Source organism: Emydura macquarii, unplaced genomic scaffold (assembly GCF_026122565.2).
Source record: "Emydura macquarii macquarii isolate MOO-44397 ecotype Brisbane River unplaced genomic scaffold, CSIRO-AGI_Emac_v2 contig_1043, whole genome shotgun sequence".
In the NCBI taxonomy this organism is placed as follows: domain Eukaryota; kingdom Metazoa; phylum Chordata; order Testudines; family Chelidae; genus Emydura; species Emydura macquarii.
Window position 1 is genome coordinate 10,135,810 of NW_027131180.1, and position 18,845 is coordinate 10,154,654.

The 18,845-nt window shown below is 39.3% G+C and overlaps 1 protein-coding gene across 1 annotated transcript in view; it reads right to left on the reverse strand.

Moving 5' to 3' along the window:
- LOC137150972 (cilia- and flagella-associated protein 47-like) overlaps positions 1-18,845 on the reverse strand; it is a 294,207-nt gene that overhangs the window by 34,091 nt on the left and 241,271 nt on the right. The window contains exons 39-40 of the mRNA XM_067545101.1: positions 18,178-18,266; positions 7,345-7,431 (exon numbers count right to left, since the gene is read on the reverse strand). Of these exons, the coding sequence (XP_067401202.1) occupies positions 7,345-7,431; positions 18,178-18,266 (176 nt within the window). The remainder of the gene's footprint in view (positions 1-7,344; positions 7,432-18,177; positions 18,267-18,845) is intronic.

Below are 18,845 nucleotides of genomic sequence, written 5' to 3' on the forward strand. Positions count from 1 at the left end.
TTTAAGTCCTATTTTGATCTTAGGTAAAGGAGAGGAAATACGGCCCCACTGAAGTAAGTGCCAAAACTCCAACTGACTTTAACAGAGCCAAGATTTCATGCATAGTCATTAATCACTGCTTATTTGATAAAATCAGCTGTTGTGCACGTCTAGATTTTAAGACTTACAGACATATTTTATAAAAACAAACTTTAAAGCAAATTCTATATATTCTTCCTTTAACCCCTGAGAAACAATTACATTTATTTTAATCTTATCTGCTTGGTATTACTATATCCTCTTCTTTTGTTACTCATAAATAAAATCTATTATTATTAAGGGGAGCTAAACTTGCACAGTTAAGTTTATTGAACGGACACTTCTGTTTATTGATACTGGGGAAGGATGTTGTAATGTATCTCAAGGAATTACTGTGAATAAATTTTTGGCTCTAGACTCAAGTTTAATATTATCCATATATAAAATCTCTCCTAGTAATACATTTTGATAAGCCAGCTCACACCAACGATTATTACATTCTAAATTTGGTAGTTATAGGCTCTGGCTTAAAATAAATTGTTAATCTTGCTTGGTTAAAAAAGCACCCCAACGTTATATCAAAATAGGCATGTAAAATCCTCATTATGTTGCCCTTGAGATCCATTTTAACAGCTGTACTTAGATGCTTTTTAAAATAAATAAATAAAAGAAAACTGCTCTATAAATGACCTGAAAATAAAATACTTTTTATTCTATACTTATGTAGCGAGATTTCCTTTTATATAAAAAATACGGAAACAGAACCATGTGTTTTTGATATACAGAATTTCATATATTTCAGCATCATATCTTCAATTCAGAATACAGAACTTATGATTTCATAAACCATGGCAGTTGCAGCAGAATCACTGTAAAGACAATAAACTGCCCCAGATATTATGTGAGGAAATGACTATTGGAATGAGGATATTAAAAGGAAATATCATGCAAACTTAAACCATACAGAGTCTTTTTTCACTAGTAAAAGCAAATCGTTCTCAATAGATTTATTCAACTTCCATCAGATACAAATACCAGAGAAAACCATTGCACTGATGTGATGTGCTACCAAAAGACAAAATTCTTCTTTTGTGAGTATATGACATGACCTGGATGAGCAAGGAGTTGCAGACAATGAAGGATCCTTGGATCCTTTCTGCCTGCAAATGCAAGGATGCGGCAAGTAAGATTTGTGCACAGTGCCTTATTGCTACTCCAAAACAAAGAATTTTACATTCCCACCTGCTGTCTACTATCAACAACAAAATGTGTACAGGCGGGATCGGGTTAAGAGCCTGGCTATGCACCCATGTTAAATGACCACATTCCTTTAGGGCCACAGATAATCAAGAGACATGCTGGCTGGGCTCCACGGTCATGTCTGAACCCTGTTTTAGTCCTACAGAGGTATGTGGTAGGAGGGGAGGAAAGTTGAAAGAGACATTCTGAGTCCACTTTCTTTCTAATACACCCACACACCAAGCCAGAAGTATTTTGCTCTTTATATGCATTACTGTGTTGTACAGTAAAGTTGAAGAGCGCCAGGTACAATAGGGATATATAAGTCTACACAGGAACTACTTCATCAATAAACTTAGAAAGACAGAAGCAAGGGAATGTATTGTTAATTAGAGAGATAAGGAATCCAAGGGAACAGTTTACTAACATACATAGAAATACTGAACCATGTACCAGAAAAGAGCTCAATATAAGATATGTACTAAAATCCCATGTCCTAGCAGGATATATTCTATGATGCCCCCACAAAACTCAGGATGCTAACTAATACTATAGAAACTGCTAAGATCAGGTAGAATGTCTCAAGTTAGCCTAAATCTATTTACAATGTATCAATTACTGAGCAGAACTGTAATGCCTTCTAGTAGTATCTTTCTAAAATACACTTGTGGAAGATAATAAAATAAAGATATTAATGTTGGACTGACAACTCTCACAATCTTCTACATTTATACACTGGAACAATGCACATTTATATCTCTGTTGTTTGTCCAATGACAAGAAGACATACTGATGGTTCCTCTCTGTTTAGCAGAACCCCTTCCTTCACTCATTAATCTGCCTGGAGATGTAACCTGCATGAGAACCAAACTAAGAAATATAAGAATATTTCTTGGTATTCTGAATAATTAATTTTTTTTTTAAATTGCGAATGAGGAAGTAAACAAAATAATAATAATTTGGTATATACTATCTGTTGACAGGGCTGGCCTTGAGATAAACTGACAACCTTTTGTTTATGTTTCTTTTTTAAATGAGCAGTTCTGAAAATATTTCACCAAGTAAAGGATTTTTTTTGTAATTCTCGAATCAGTGTGCACAGTCATAAAACCCTGCTAATGACCCAGCTATATAAGCACACCTGCGATAAACTGCCTAATGATAATGGTCAGGCAAAAGGACGGTTAGCAACTCACTGATATATACTGTCCAATTACTTATTTTAAATAAAAAACTATGAAGCCTAAGCTTAGTTAATAAATGTAACCTTGTTCCTATTAGTGTAAGCGTTCACTTCCCCCATTCTCTCCCTTCCCCCTTCCATTGTGTTTTATAGCTACCTGTTAAATTCTAAATAGGGATAAGATGTAAGTTCTTTGGGGGAGAAGGCGGGAGGATTGTCTTATATTTTGTTTATATGGTGCTCAGCACAATGGGCTTTCATCTTGATTGGCGCCTCTGAGCATAACTACTGTACAAATACATTATTATTTCTGGTCCGATCAAAATAAAACTATTGAACACACAGTATTTTTATATATATAATTGCACATACACTTTTTTCTTTACTATTTCAAACTCTGCGAGTTTGTTATTTTCAGTTTAAAAATTTTCATTGTTAAGAACACACACTGAGGATTCATCAAGGTAAAAACAGAGAAAGTTGTGGCAGAGCAACTTTGTGATTTCTGATTTGTTAAGGTTTTCTCAAGCCCATTTCAATCAGATTTAGGCCTTGTTATAGGAAAGAAATTTCACGGGTTAAATTGGTTGATTATCTCCTGACAATGGATTAGCTAAAGTATCCATGCTGAATTTTTGCACCTACCTTAGCAGTTTCTGGTACCCCTTACTACAAGTTTTTGTTGACATGTCTGCAGATGTTAATGGAATTGCTTCAGTGGCTTCATTCCTTTCTATATAAAAGGTCTCAAAGGGTAGTTTCGGGCAATCTATCTTCTGCCTGAGGCTGCTCTCAACTGTGAGTGTGCAGTCCCCTATTTTATTACCCTCTCCTGTTTAATGCCGAGATGGAGTGGGCTGATGAGGGGATATCCACTGTGGTGTAAGCTGAAGACACTCAGCCATACAGTTTCCACCACACCTAGCCCATGTAGAAAAAGGGATCAATTCTCCATAATAATTACATGCTAGTGTAAGAGAATGGAGAATATGATCCACAACATCTAAATAACATCTTTGGAATTTCTAAAATTTATAGATGACAATTTCCTAACTCAAGAAGAGTTGCAGCAAACATGGGGAAATTCTATATCAGACCTTGTACTAACACAAAGAGGAACTTAGCACAGAACTAAAAGTTAACGGTAGCTTAGATGAAAGTGATTGTGACATGATCAAACTTATAATGTGCAAACAGAATAAAGTCCAGACCAATAAAATATATACATGGTGATATAACAGGGCCAATTTCACAAAGCTGAAAATAATGATGAGCTAACTCAGCTGGGAGAAAGAATGTAATCAGAAAAATGTGAATGATAATTGGAAATCATTTGAAGACACCTTATTAGATGCCCAAAAGGCAACAATCGAGGAAGAAGGCCATCCTGGTTAAAAAAAGACAAACAGACAAACCTGGTTTAGGGAAGTGGAGGCAGCTGTAAACTTTTTTTTAAAAAAATTAAAAAATAAACAAATGGAAGAAAGGAGAAGTTGATAGTAATTAATATAAATCAGAAGTTAAGAATTGTAAAAAATTGAGATGGAAAGCCAACGGATGCAAAGAAAAATCTATGGCCAGCAGAATTAGGGACAATAGGTTTTAAAAATATACTAGGAACAAAAAGAATCCTGACAATGGTATTAGACCATTACTAAATGGAAATGGTATCATTAATAATATGGCTAAATGTAACATATCTAGAAACAAAAAAAATGAAGGCCATACTTACAGAATGGGGGCATGTATCCTGGGAAGCAATGACTCTGAAAAAAGTTTATGGGAGGTGGATAATCAGGTGAACATTAACTGCCAGTGTGACGCTGTGGCCAAAAGAGCTAATGTGATCCTGGGATGTATAAACAGAGGAATCTCAAAAAGGAGTAGAGAGGTTATTTCACCCCTGTATTTAGCACTAGTGTGATTGCTGCTGGAATACTGTATCCAGTTCTGGTGCCCATAACTCAAGAGTGATGTTGATAAATTTGAGAAGATTCAAAGAAGAGCCATGAGAATGATTAAAGATTAGAAAATATCCCTTATAGTGATAGACTCAAAGGTCTCAATCTATTTAGCTAAGCAAAGAGAAGGCCAAGGGGTGAATTGATTTGTCTATAAGTGTCTACATAGGAAACAAATATTTTATAATGGGTTCCTCAATCTAGCAGAGAAAGGTATAATATCATCCAAAGGCTGGAAATTGAAGCTAGACAAATTCAGACTGGAAATAAAGCATATGTTTTTAATGGTGAGAGTAACTAATCCTTGAAACAATATATCAAAGTTTATGGTAGATTCTCTATTACTGACAATTTCTAAATCAAGATTGGATTTTTTTTCTAAAACATATGCTGTAGGAATTATTCTATATTATTCTATAGCCTGTGTTGTACATGGGCTCAGACTAGTTGATCACAATGGTCCCTTCTGGCCTTAGAATCTATAAATTTATGAATCTAAGACTGGGACAAGGACAATTGAGAGAGAGATTAAGCTAGTTCAGACAAGACTGAGCTAATGTTGATAAAATGGAGTAATCATCCCAAAGTATTGTTGAGCCAATTAGTTCAGCATTTGTCCCACAGGTTCACAGTTTGGAGATCTTATGAGATCCAAATGGCTAAAGTAGTAATTATGATAAAAAATATTTTTCTAATCTACACTTGGTGAAATGTCTATGATATTATTACTTACCCTGTATATCCTCCTTGCTACAATTATCAACACTTTTGTTATCAAGACCAGACTGCTGCAATTGGCTTTACAGGGGCTAACCCTTGGAATCATTAGAAGCTGAAGTCAGTACCAATTTCTACACCTTGCTTATTAAGAAAACAGCACACATTACATCGGAAACAAGTGCAGATCACAAAGCACCAGTTAGGATCAGGGCATTATTCTAAGCATTTTCATAAAAAGCTTAAATTATTTGGGACCTGGCTACCTATGAGATTACCCTTCTCATGCAATACTGCTGCAGTTGTGATCAGCAGAGGCACATAAGCTGGATCCTCTTACACACCCATTTTAAGTGGGAGCCAACTGCTGATAGGGCATTTTTCTTGACGTGTTTTCAAATCTGCAACTTGTTATTGCTTTGGTTCACCAGAGCCCAGACCTGTTAATGTTCAGTTATGTTGTTTGTAGTTTATATTTTATTTCTTTGTTTATTATAATACAGAAACCTAGAATCATGAATATGTCTTATGAACAAATAATTAAATGAACCGAGTACTGACAGGAATATGAATAATAATAGGCCTTCTGTATAGTTAGCTTCCATAATATGTGAATGGGACATTTTACTGCTAAGAATACTTAGATAGCAAATTGAATATTTCAAAATATATTTCATTCTATGATTTGAAAAGTAATGTTCTTAAATTCAAGTGATTATTAAAACCATAATGTAATTCCATATCTCTTGGCAAGTTAAGATTATTGCTTCATATGTCTGTGGGTTTGTGGTAGCTCCTCCTCTGTGTCAAGACAGTCATTTTTATGGAGTTCACATGTTTCTGTTCTCAAAACTTGTTTTCTATCTTCTTCTTACTTGTATCCGTAACCATCTCCCTTGGTGATACTCATTAGTCTCCCTCATACATATAATAACTTCTCCCTGTTCCACCTCTTTTAACCAAATAAATCCCTGGATTTACCTCCTGTCAGCTACATACAGTGAAGACAGAAATACTTCTTTGGGCATGATGAGCATCCTTAAACATAGCACTTCCTTTCTTCAATATTCCTCCTTCACTCAGATTGTAACTTGCCCCTAACCACCTACTCTAGGCCATTTTTACCACCCTTGTAATCCTGATCCTGAATTCTTCTCCTCTTTCCACACCTCATACATAAGGAAATCTGTCTACAGTAACCTAAATAACAATGACTGTGCACATAACTGCCTCAACTTTAATCTATGCTGGGGGAGGGGGAAAAGTGGGGGGCCAAACTGTGGCTCCTGAGCCACATATGGTTCTTTTATAGTTAAAGTGCAGCTCGTGGAATTCCTCCCACCCCCATTCTCTGACTACCAGACTGGGGGGTCAGGGAGCTCGGGGATTCTGCCCTACGGCAAGGTGATGGGACTGTCCGGCAGGGAGGGGGATCTCAGGGCCTCAGCTGAGGCTCAGGAGCAGGGCTAGAGCTCCCAGCCACGGCAGGTGTGCCCCACAGGGCTGGAGCCCCGTGCCTCAGCAGGTGTGCCCCAGCTCTCGAACTTCTAAAGACTGACGTAAGTGGCTCAGAGGGTCAGTGAGTTTAGCCACCCTGATCTATGCATTTGCATTAATCTCTTCTCATCTTTGTTTTCGCAAACCCATACTCTATGGCCTCCTGAAGTTGTAGGATTTAAAACTCTAGCATGTGCAGAATTCTATCACCTGTCTTCTAACATGTCAAAAAAATGTGAAGCTCTTATCCCACCTCAAACACCTCCATCCTATTCATTTCAGGACCAAGTACAATCCAAAAGAGACCCTCCCTTGTTTTTAAGCCTTCAAATTAACTTAAAATGTTACTAAAATAGACTGGTTCCTCTCTCCACTTCCTCCACTCATCTAGCACCATTGTCCTCTCTGTCCCTTCACACATCACCATTTTAGCTCTAAAATCCATCTGCGCTCTGTTTCTTCCTACCAGTAAAGTCCACCTTTTCCCTTATCTCCCATACTCAACAAATTTTCATCTCTTCAGATCTTATATCTTTTTCCAATGCTTACAACTACATTCTTCCATTTATAAAATGTCTTTTCATAAATGTTATGCAATTTCTAACATATGCCAAAATCATATTTTGTAATTCTTTAGCATGGTAAGGGATACAAATTTATACAAGATGTTATACCAATAAAGTTATATTGTACCATAATATACAATCAATAACTGAGTTTTAAACCTACCTGTGTGTTTTACCTTGCTTTACTTGGCTGGCTTGATGCAATTGCTCAGGCAGAGTTAAGTAAGTTGTTGATTCCACTAAAATGACCCTGGAAAAAAGCAAACACACATTCTTACTACACATACTACTTACAACATGAAAATCTATTACTTTATCTAAAAATATGAAACAAAGTCCTGGTAAAGAAAATTATTATTGTCTTCATATTGGAAAACTTAAAAAGTACACTAAAATGTGAAACAATAAGGGACAAGAAGTTTACTTTTCTCCAAAATTATGAGTCAAGTTTCAGATTCTCAAAAATTCCAAGACATTTCTCCAAACTTAAGCCATAATTATCTTCTTTGTATTTAATAGTAGGGAAAAAAAAAGGTTACTAACCTTTCTGTTACTCTTATTCTTCAAGAGGTGTTGTCTATTTCTATTCCACTGTAGGTAAGTGCACACCGAGTGCACAGGTGTCAGATTTTTTCCCCTTAGTGCCACCCACAATTTCCTTCAGTTCCTTCTCACTGGATAGACCATAATAGAGAGGGGTAGGAGGGCTGGTTTGGAATAGACATGTGCAACACCTCTTGAACAGTTACGGAAAGATTAGTTACCATCTTTTCTTCTTTGAATGACTGTACATGTCCATTCCAATGCAGGGGGCGAACAAGCAGCTTGATTTGCAGGTGTGTTGGAGTCTACCTGAACAACATGCCCAAATGCGGCATTGTTCCTGGACTGATGGTGATAGTATAACAGTGGCAAATGTGTGCACTGACGATCAAGTGGCCACTTTGCAAATGTCCAGAATAGATAAATTTGCCAGGAAAGCCACTGATGCTGTGTGTTATCTAGTCAAAAAGGCCAACACGCTAGCTGGTAGAGTTACATTAGCCAACTGGTAGTACAAATGAATACATGAGGAAATCCTCTGAGAGGACACTGAGTGACCTTTCAGTCTGTCCACTACCACAACAAAAAAATGTTACAGTGACCTAGTCCTGTTAAGGTAACAGGCTGAAGCTCGTCTAACATTTATTGAATGGAGCTTTTCTTCATCACTATGAGCATGAGGCTTTGGACATTCAGCTAGACAGTCAGCAAATAAATTGCATAGTTAATATGCAAGTTGGAAATCACTTTTGAGATAAACTTTGGGTAAGGGCAAAGTTGAACCATGTCTTTACAGAAGACTGTACAGGGAGGCTCTGATACCAGAGATCTCAACTTGCCCACTCTTCTCGCTGAGGTAATTGCAACTAAGGAGAACACCTTCACTGAGAGGTGGAGCAGAAAACAAGTCACAAGTGGTTTGAAAAGTGGCCCCATTAACTTTGCTAATACCAGGTTCAGATCCCATCAGGTGTAAGGGGTTCTTGCACCTACAGAAAAAACTGATCCAGCCCTGGGAAAAAAAAGATCTGTTATTCACCTATGGGTGGAAAGCTGAGATAGCTGACAGGTGAACCTTGATAGAGCTAACTGCTAAACCTTGATATTCTAGCTCAAGAAAACAGCCCAATATGTGATGGATGGGAATTCGCTCTGGAGAAACATCTTGCTTGCAGGACCAGATTGAACAATGCTTCCATTTAGCCAGGTAAGTGCACCTAGTTGAAGGCTTTCTACTATTCAGAAGTACTACTTGAACGTTCTTTGAGTAACAGTGTTAGTGATGAAGTAGCCATGCTGTCAAGGGGAGGGTCTGCAAACTGGGGTTGAAGAGGTGCCCATGGTCCTGAAAAATCATGTCTGGATCCAGTGAGGGAAGCAGTGGAGGTCTGACTGACAAGACTAGTACCCTCAAGAATCATTGTTTCTGAGGCCATGCTGGTGCTATCAATATGAGGTGAGCATGATCTTGTTTGGTCCTGGATAAGACTCTGGGCAACAGTGGAACCAGAGGGAAGTCACACATTATGGTGTTCTTTCAGGGTAGCAGGAAGTCATCCGTCAATGACTCTGGGCTGCAATCCCTCCCAGGAACAAAACTGATGGCACTTTGTTGGCCCTTGCTGCACACAGATCCACTTGGGGAATCCCCAACAGCTGGAAGAGGATCGGGCTACATCAGGATGCAGTGAGCACTCGTGGTGATTGATAAAGGAACCTGCTCAACTGTATCCCTGGAAGGTAAGCAGCTCTGAGATGAATGGAGTTGGTGATGGAAAATTCCCAAAGGAGAATCACTTCCTGGCACAATTAAGCAGATCAGGCTCCTCCCTGTTTGTTCACATAAAACATAGTTGCTGTGTCATCTGTTAACACTAGCAGATTTTTTCCCTCAGTATGTGGAAGGAAAGTGAAATGAATTAGATGAGCAGCTCGCAATTCCCTGATATTTATATGAGTCTTTCAAATCTTGGGCAGACCACAGACCCTGAGTCTGCAGGGACCCAATGTGCACTCCCCAACCCAGGGCCTACACATTTGTACCTAAAGTGAGGGCTGCTTGTGGCTAAGCAAAGGGGACCACTGAATGAACTCTGAAAGGGTCCAACCACCTGTCTACAGAGAACAAGTTTAGCATTGGTACTCAAACCACCATACCACTGAAGATGATGACAGCTCACGGAAACTAGCCATAGCTACACACCGCCATGTGCACTAGGAAGCTGAGACAGCTGCATAATGTACTGACAGGATGTGCTTTTAGTTTCAGAACAAGCCCTGAAGCATTTCTAACTTTGAATGCAATAGAAAAATCTTGGCCTTCATAGAGCCCAGGACTGCTCCAATACATTCTGTTCTCTGGACTGGTTTCAGAATTGTTTTGTCCACACTGACTAGGAGCCCTAGCACAGCAAAGGTAGACTGAGTAATGGCTACTTCTTTTAGCAAGTCCTGGGGAGCTCTATAATCATCTGGTGGGAAAGACTTGCTAACTACCTCTATGGACTCATCAAGTGACAAGGAAGAGGAAGCACAGGGATGCTGAAGTGAAATTTGCTCTACCTTCTCTACTGGAGGAACTGCCAGAGTGCCCTTCACTTGCTGGGCACCAATCCCAGTACCGACGAGAGAAAAATATTGTGTCTAGTGCCAATGCTTCTGATGCGCACCCAAGGAGACAGACTGAGGTGGATGAGGGGATGACCTAGCGGCTGGGGAGAAATTCCACAAGGACCAGAAAGGCCACTGACAATGACTAGCCCATTGCCCCTTGTCTTGCGGTCATTGCTGAGACTGCTGCAGGAACCATATGGTGTAAGTCCCCAATAGAGATGTATGTTCTGCCTAGGCTGGGATACATAGGACCCAAACTCTGAGTGTGAAGGGGACGAAGAGTCTGAGTCTTCCAATAATGAGGGAGCAGAACCCGTTGGTACTGGAGACAGATAGTCGGAACCCAGAGATGGAGGTACCGGAGAAATCATAGCTGGCTTCCCTCTCAACTGTACTGTCTTCCAAGGTAAGAAAGTGTAGGTGGCATCATTACCACATCCTTCAGAGGCGCTAGAGTGTGATTTCTAAACACCTGTACCAGCTGAAATTCTTCCTTCACTGCTTGAAAAACCAGTACCAAAAGGCTGAGTAGCTCTCTAGCAGCTGTGTATGCCTCTGGTGTTGACAGCGCCAGTAATGCCTCTTGGCCATGAGGTACCAGAAGATAGCCTGAAGACACTTTAGTAGGCATGTCAGAGCTCAATCTTGACTAATATGGCATAGGTTCTGGAGTTGACTACCCCTTTTTAGGTGAAGTGACTCCTTTCAAGTGTCCCTCTCAGATGTCTTGCCTTTAGAAGGCTTCAGTATTGGGGATCTTGTCAAGTGAAATACCAATTCCTTGGAGGTCTTGTGTCTGTTCCTCAGCACCGGTGATAGTGATTGAGCTTTTGACTCAGATAACTTAGGTGGAGCACTCTGTACCAATGCTGACATGCCCGGTGCCCGACTGCGAAATAGACAGCTCCAAGGGAAGACAGAACACGAGCTCCACAAGAATACACTTGAGCCCGGATATACTTTCCTTTTTTGAGTGTGGCTTAAATCCTTTTAAAATGTGACATTTGCCACTCACATGGGACTCCTCCAAGCATTTAAGGGAGCTGGGGTGTGGACCGCTCACCAGCATTGGTTTGCTGCATGAGCAACATGATTTAAACCCCAGAGACTGAGACATGATTCTCACACCAGTACCAATACTGAAAATTGAACCGATCAGTCTAAGGCCTACAAACTAAAACCTATAACTAACTACCACCTTACTTACAGACTATCTAACACTCTAACTACGAGACTACTCTAAGTAAAAAAACAAAAACAAAAAACTACGAGACTACTCTAAGTAAGGTATGAAAGAAGAATTTGCAGTAGCAAGTCTTTAATCACTCCAACAACCATCGCAGGTGGTAAGATAGAAATAAAGGAGGTTCGGGGGGGGCTCCACCCTTTATACCTGCATGCAATGTCATGTGGCAGCAGAGGGCACTTGAGGTGCCCCGACAGGTACCGCTGAGGGAAAAAAAGTCTGACAACCGTGCACTGGGCACACGCTCACCTACTGTGGAACGGACAAGTGCAATCACTCGAAGAAGAAGCTACTTGGCGCCACTTATTCAAGAAGCAAGTATATTACAAATGACCAAACCTATTACTTTATCTACATCAGAGAATCAATGGAGAAATACTTTTCTAATGACATATGGCATAACCTTCAACCCATTCTTAGCCATAGTAAAGAAAATTTTTTAAAAACCTGAATATTGAGCAACATCCCAAAGCTTAAGAGAACTGAGCTATTAATATTAAAATAGGAACTATTTTTTCCTAAAATTTTACATATTCAGAGATTAATTATATACTGAACAAAATGAAACAGTCAAGTGTCTCTTCTCATTAAGGTAACATTCAAATAATTACAAACTATGCAAAAGCAAAATGAATATCAGACAAGACATCCTATTTCTTGATGTTTCATTGCCAGAAAAGATAGAAGGCATTACTACATTTTACTGACACATCATTTTGCCCAGAGAAACATGCAGACAGCTGAAGATCATGGAGGAAAAAACTGTAAGACTCATTTGTTAGGAAAAGTAAGCTGTGTGCCAGGGAAAGGTGCCAGCATATTCTCTAATGGCCAAATTCTGCCATCCTTTTTCATGTTGAGTAGCTCCTTACTGTCACACTGCCCTAGTAAAACTCCCTCTGCTGGGACCCTCACCAGACTACCGTGTTTTTGTTCTACCACAAACTTTGTGTGCTCTTAAGCTTCTTTTCATCTGACTAGGCTCCAGCATTGTGTCTTTCCTTGGCCTCTCTGGCACACTTCCTAGGCACAGGCTTGCTACCTATTACCCCATTCCCCAGCTGCCGTAGGCCCCCAGCACCAAAACTGACCCACCCCTAATCTCTCCAGTACCTTAAGTAAACCCTTTCCCAGATATCCAACCTTGATGGGCATTCTGAATTTGCAGTTCAGCTCTCCAGGGACACATGATAGTGAACGCAGACAGTCTCACAGGTTTGTAAAACTTTCAAAAAACACTCACTCTTCACTTTAGCTAGACAAGAATTATGCAGTCCTAGACAAAACTAAAAATACCTATTCGCATTTCCCTGCTTCAATTTCCTTGCTAATAAAGCATTATTTTGGGCTTTCTGCCATGTTCAGGATCCCACCTTCTGCACATGGTTTCTCCTCTGAATCATGAGTTTGTCTCTTTCCTGTGCATCCAGTTTCCTTCTGTTCCCTCTCCAAAGTGGCCAGTGAAAGAGAGTCTCTTTTATAACTTCCTGTTTGGTGAGGTGAACCTCTGATCACTGTAATTAAGAGATTGAAGTCCCTCACCAGGTAATCGATTTCTTAGTTGCTTGTCCCCTGGAGTTCAAACAGAAAAACTGGTGTTCCGTGTGTAGGGAAGCTCTTGGTTCAAGGTGCTCCATTTGAATGGATAATCATCAAAGTTTAAAGACCCTCTATTGTTAGCCTGGTGCCAGGTGTAAGAATTTCTCCTGCCACCTCCTGAGAGTTTTAGCTCTCAGTAGGGAGACACAGAAAGCAGAGGAGGCAAACAAGCTCCACATTCAAGCTAGGATTTGCAGTACCTTCAGACTGACACGGGTACAAAGACAGCCTCCAATATCAACCAGAAATCCCATAGAGTAGTCACACTGATCATGGTAGGTACTACTCCAAGTGAGTAAGGTAGCAGAACCAGGTCAAAATATATAGATGCAGCTCTAGCTCTGCCAAAGCTATGTCTACACAGCTCTGCGGTTCAGACTAGGGAGACATGAATTGCAGCACACACGTAACTCCCTCATATGGACAATGTGGGTGTGAATGAAAAGATGCATAGTTCGCATTTATGTAGTCCTCTTTAAACAGTAGTTCACACCACCACAGTCCAATCTGTGGGGCAATGTAGACAAGCCCTCAGTGTAGGCACTTATATTACTTGCGCCAGCTAAAACAATACTCCTTGTTTTGGTCTCAAATCACCATTTCACTGGCCCTTGGGAGTTTTGTCCTGATGAAACTTTCATTGTTGATCTTTGATGAACTAATACAACTCCTATTCATGCAAAACTTCTTGTTTTCCTTCATACTGCTTTTCCCAGCGAGGGTTGCAGTGGCAGCATGGAGAGTATGGAGGACCAGACCTCCCTTTCTTCAGGAATAGGTTCCAGCTCCTCTTGGGGGATTCTGAGGCTTTCCCAGACCAGCAGGGAGATATAATCCCTCCAGCATGTCCTGGATCGGCCTTGGGGTCTCCTCTCAGTGGGATGTGCCCAGTATAGTTCTAAAAGAAGCCTACCAGTGGGCATCCTTATCAGGTGCCCCAACCACCTTGGCTGATTCCTCTCAATCTGGAGAAGTAGCGGCTCTATTCTGAGACTCTCCCAAATAGCCGAGCCCCTCACTCTAGCTCAGAGAGTCAGCCCAGCCACCCTGCCGAGAAACCTCATTTCCGCTGCTTGTACCTGCGATCTTGTCCTTTCAGTCATTCCCCAAAGTTCATGGCCATAGGTGAGGATGGGGACCTAAACTGACCTGTAAATCAAGAGCTTTGTCTGAAAACTTAGCTCTCACTTCACCATCACAGATTGGTACAGCGCTTGCATCACTGCCACTGCCACACGAATCCCCCGGTCAATCTCCCGCTTGCCATCACTCGTGAACAAGACTCCTAAATACTTAAACTCTTTCACTAAAGGCAGCTGCTCACCCTTCACCTGGAGAGAACACTCCACTTTCTTCTGGGAAAGAACCATGACCTCTGATTTGGAGGTGCTGATTCTCATCCCAGCCGCTTCACATTTGGCAGCAAAGCATTCGTGTGCACGTCAGAGATCACAGTCTCAAGAAGCAAAAAGGACATCATCATCTGCAAACAGCAGAGATGCCACCTCCATGCAAAGCACGTTTGATAATGTTTTAAACTTGGATGTTTAAAATTGGAGACTAAGTTAGGTACTTACGTAAAAGAGGCCTGATGTTCTGGGCAGTCTAGGGCTCTCAGTGAAGCCAATAAGAATGGTGAACAATCACTACCTCTGAAAAATCAAGCCACTTTTATCTATGTGCCTAAAAAGAATTTAGACACCTAAAATTGTGGCTTACTGCTCTGCGGTGAGGTGCTTAAACTGTTCTTGCTTGTTTAAGGAGCTAATGCACCCTGCATTTGCTGATGATGCAAAGTTCAAATGCCCCTGTTGGAAAAGTCAATCTGACCAAATCTCTGGGAGGAGGTAATGATATTCTGTCTTCCTGAAGCACCACGGCATACTCTCAAAACAATGTCTCGAAATGAGGAGGATTTACAATTGACAATCAACTCAGGTTTCCCTTCATCAAATATATGGGTGTCCCCAGGGCAGAAGAGAGAGATCCACAGCTCTCATGGATGGTCAGCTCAATTGTGAAGGTACTGAGTACACTGATGCTTGAACTTTAATGTCTCCCTGAAAAAGGGCAGAGAGACAGCTCCTGTTAAACAACTGGTTGTCAGGCATTTGCTCACTAAATCATCTATGGACATTGATCATTGCAGTAACTGTTGCCTATTTTGGGCAAGGTTATCCAATGATGGTGGCAAAGCAACTATGATACCATCTGTAGTTCTCACCTTTCCTTGTTACTTAGATTTCTAACCTGGGAATGGTACAAAGATTACACATAGGTTGTGCTATCTGATGACCTCCTCCCAGCAATGGATAGAAGTCAAGTGTCTCTAGTGATTTTTTAACATCACTTTTTTAAAAAAATGATGTCATACCCATGTATTTTATACAAATCAGACTAAATAATAAACATTTCCATAATACACTCATCTGGTGCACTGAACTTGGACTTCTTATTTTCCTGTTGTCAGAAAACCCTTTCCCATTTTTGTCAAATGAAACAAACAAACAAACAAAAAAATACATCAGAATAAGCTCAGATAGACCAAAATCACCACCACATTTGGCTATCACTTAATTTTTATGGTTTTATGCCCTTTTTCTCCGTTATTGATCTACAGTTTTTCTCTGAAATATTGGAGAGTATCTCTAATTTACTAATGAATGAATTAATGTATGAAATTATGAAAATATAGGAAAATATCTGTGACTACACCCCTAAGCAACTTTTAGCACCTTCTCTTCTTTCTTTTCCTTGAAGACTCTTAACTACTCAATCTGACACTGAGTGGTTTTCTACATTTGGGTCCTAGCTACTTCCATTTTGATTTGTGCAACATTCAGAATAATTCAGTCCATCAACAACAGAAAACGGAAGAAGGGAGAGGAATCAGGAAGTAATTGGCCACGTGCTACCATTTTGATAATGCTGTTGTAGAATTTCTATGACACCGTACTCGCTATGCAACAATCAAGTATAAATTGGTCTCTAACTACCAGTAGTCAGAACTCACTCAGCCTGGTCAAACAAAACTTCTGTATTTTCTCTGATCCATTCTAAGAAGGCAGTAGCAGAAGGAAGATAATATAGTGTACAGTATCAAAATAGAGGTACCAGATTCTCACCTGATGTAAATTGGCACAGCTCCAGCTGAGGATCTGCGCTCTTACTTTCAATGGTGTTATGCGAATTTATATCAGCTATGGTTCTGGCCCACAGTTTTCACAATTAAAAAGTCAAAACTGAACAGCTGTTACCATTCTATGATATTTAACATATGGAAATATTTCCCCATATTAGAAAATGAAACAACTGCAGTACTTTAGAGAAAAAAGGTTTTAAACTGTTGTTAAGAGCATTTACTTTTAAAAATTAAATACAAATATTTGATAAGACTTTAACATTACATAGGACGCTCATCATAGTATAAGGACACAAAGTATTTGTTCTTTTAATAAAAGGAAAAAACAAACAATGCTGCATTTAATAAAACCGAGAATATTATCAGTAGAGTTATTTAGCAAGCAAATTTTACAGCTATGTAAATATCAGGAGTTTTTTGTATATTTAGGAAAGGGTTGAAATCAGTTTTTCAATGTATCCTTTTCAATAGTGTCCATTCTGTACAGTGCATGTTTCAATATGTATTATTGGAGATCTTCAGCCTTCTTTCCAGTGCTGTATGCAGTTAAGCAAATTAATTCCAGGGGAGGACTGAATGGTTCAGAAGATTGGTAATGTGATATGGAACTTTTCATCTGTATCTTGCTCATTCAAATGTGGCCCTACCTGGTAGTTATTTAAAATAGTTGTCATGCAATAGCTGAGGAGTGATCCAGATGAAATTAGATTATTTGGTGGCCTTAATCTACTTTCTGGTGGACAGGTATCCACATCACAAAACCACAACCACATCTGGTACCCAAGCTGATTGTCTTAAGGACTTAATAAACATGAAAACTAAACTCATTTATCTGACTCCCTTGGGTGGTTCACGTCAGATCACAATGATGAGGCAGTGAAAGTAACTTCTCTAGATGCTGCCCATGCTGGACCTATTCTGTGGATAGACAGATGACTTCCATCATCAGGATTGCAACCCAGCATCTTTAACAAACAGTAAATTCACTTCACAAAAAAATCAAAAATCAAAACCATAATGAATTAACATGAATGAGTACCAGTCACCTAGCAAAAAAGCACACTGACAAATTTCCATCAATCTTTCATGTTTTAACAATGAGGGTATTTTGTAATTCTTGGGATTTTATGACATATCCTATTTTATCCTATCATATATTAGAGTACAAGGAGGCAATGTGCATATTAAACAGAATATCATTAAGAGAAGCCAGAAATAATACGGAAAACTGTTTTGTGTTGCTGTGCTCTTAAATACAAATTAATTTTATGGGCCAGCATTTGGCTCTGCAGATTGAAGACAAAATCTGCAGCCAGATCACACAGTACTGAGATATTAAAGCATAACATTCTATTTCTTTCATATTAGAAAAAAATGTTTGTAACTCTGGAGACGTTCAACATATTGTTAATGCACAAGAAAAATTAGATTAATTGATGGTGATGTGAACCCCTAGGCAAAAGTGTATTTCCTCTTTTGCATGAATATTTCAGTTTAGTAATTTAACCAGCAGGATAAACAGATTGGGAAAAAAATCAAAACATAAGTATTAATTAACATGGTTTGTTTCTCTTTGGAATTCTGCTGGACCTCAGCCAAACACAAAAATACAAGAAAGGTTCATGAACTCCATTTGATGAAAGCTGTAGATGCATTGTTTACACTGAGATGGATTTCAATTAAGGTTTATTTATCTTCTTTATACATTATCATAGTGCTTGTAACAATTTTGATAATGTAAATCCCTATAATTTAACTTCAAGGTTTTACATTTTTAAACAGGAGAAAATTATGGAAAAGGCTAGATATAAATAATATGATACATATGATTTTGTCTTTATGACATTGTCTACCTGAATATTCCATCAGTTCTGAAGGGACTAGTAACATTCAGACTAACTTTCTTCAGCTCATAACACGGAGACTTGCATTTTAACACACCCTAAAAGAGAATAAAAAGTTATAACTGAGTGGGAAAATTTAAAAAAAAGTTCCGTGTTTCATAGAGTATAAACGAGTAACTAGAAAAAAAATATTCCAAATACACAGTGCAGCTAACTCCCTGTAAACAGATATCACTAGTATAATTAACATGTAAGGTTTGTTGCCAATAAATAAAAGAAGATTTAGGTCCCAATTCCTTTTAAACATACATGTTCTGCCCCTCTCCTTCTACACCCGCTTTTCAGATTTCTCATATACAATAGGACTAAAGGGGGCGGGGAGGAAAAGCTATTTTCCTTCTTTTTTTCACACCACATCTATCCATCTCCCCACCCCACCCCACCTCACCCCTCCACTCTACCAAAGCCTTCTTACATACTCCCTTGTGTATGAAATGCCCTCCTGAAACCTATACACAATGCTTTTCTCCTCCTCAAGGCTTACTGCTGCCCTGATGCCTACAAAAGTCAGCCAATTCGTGAAGGTGAGCTTGAAAAGCTGGAGATAGATATTTGTATATTTTAATTTAAAAATAAGCAAGTGGATGTATGCTCATAAAAATAAATACATGTTTTGC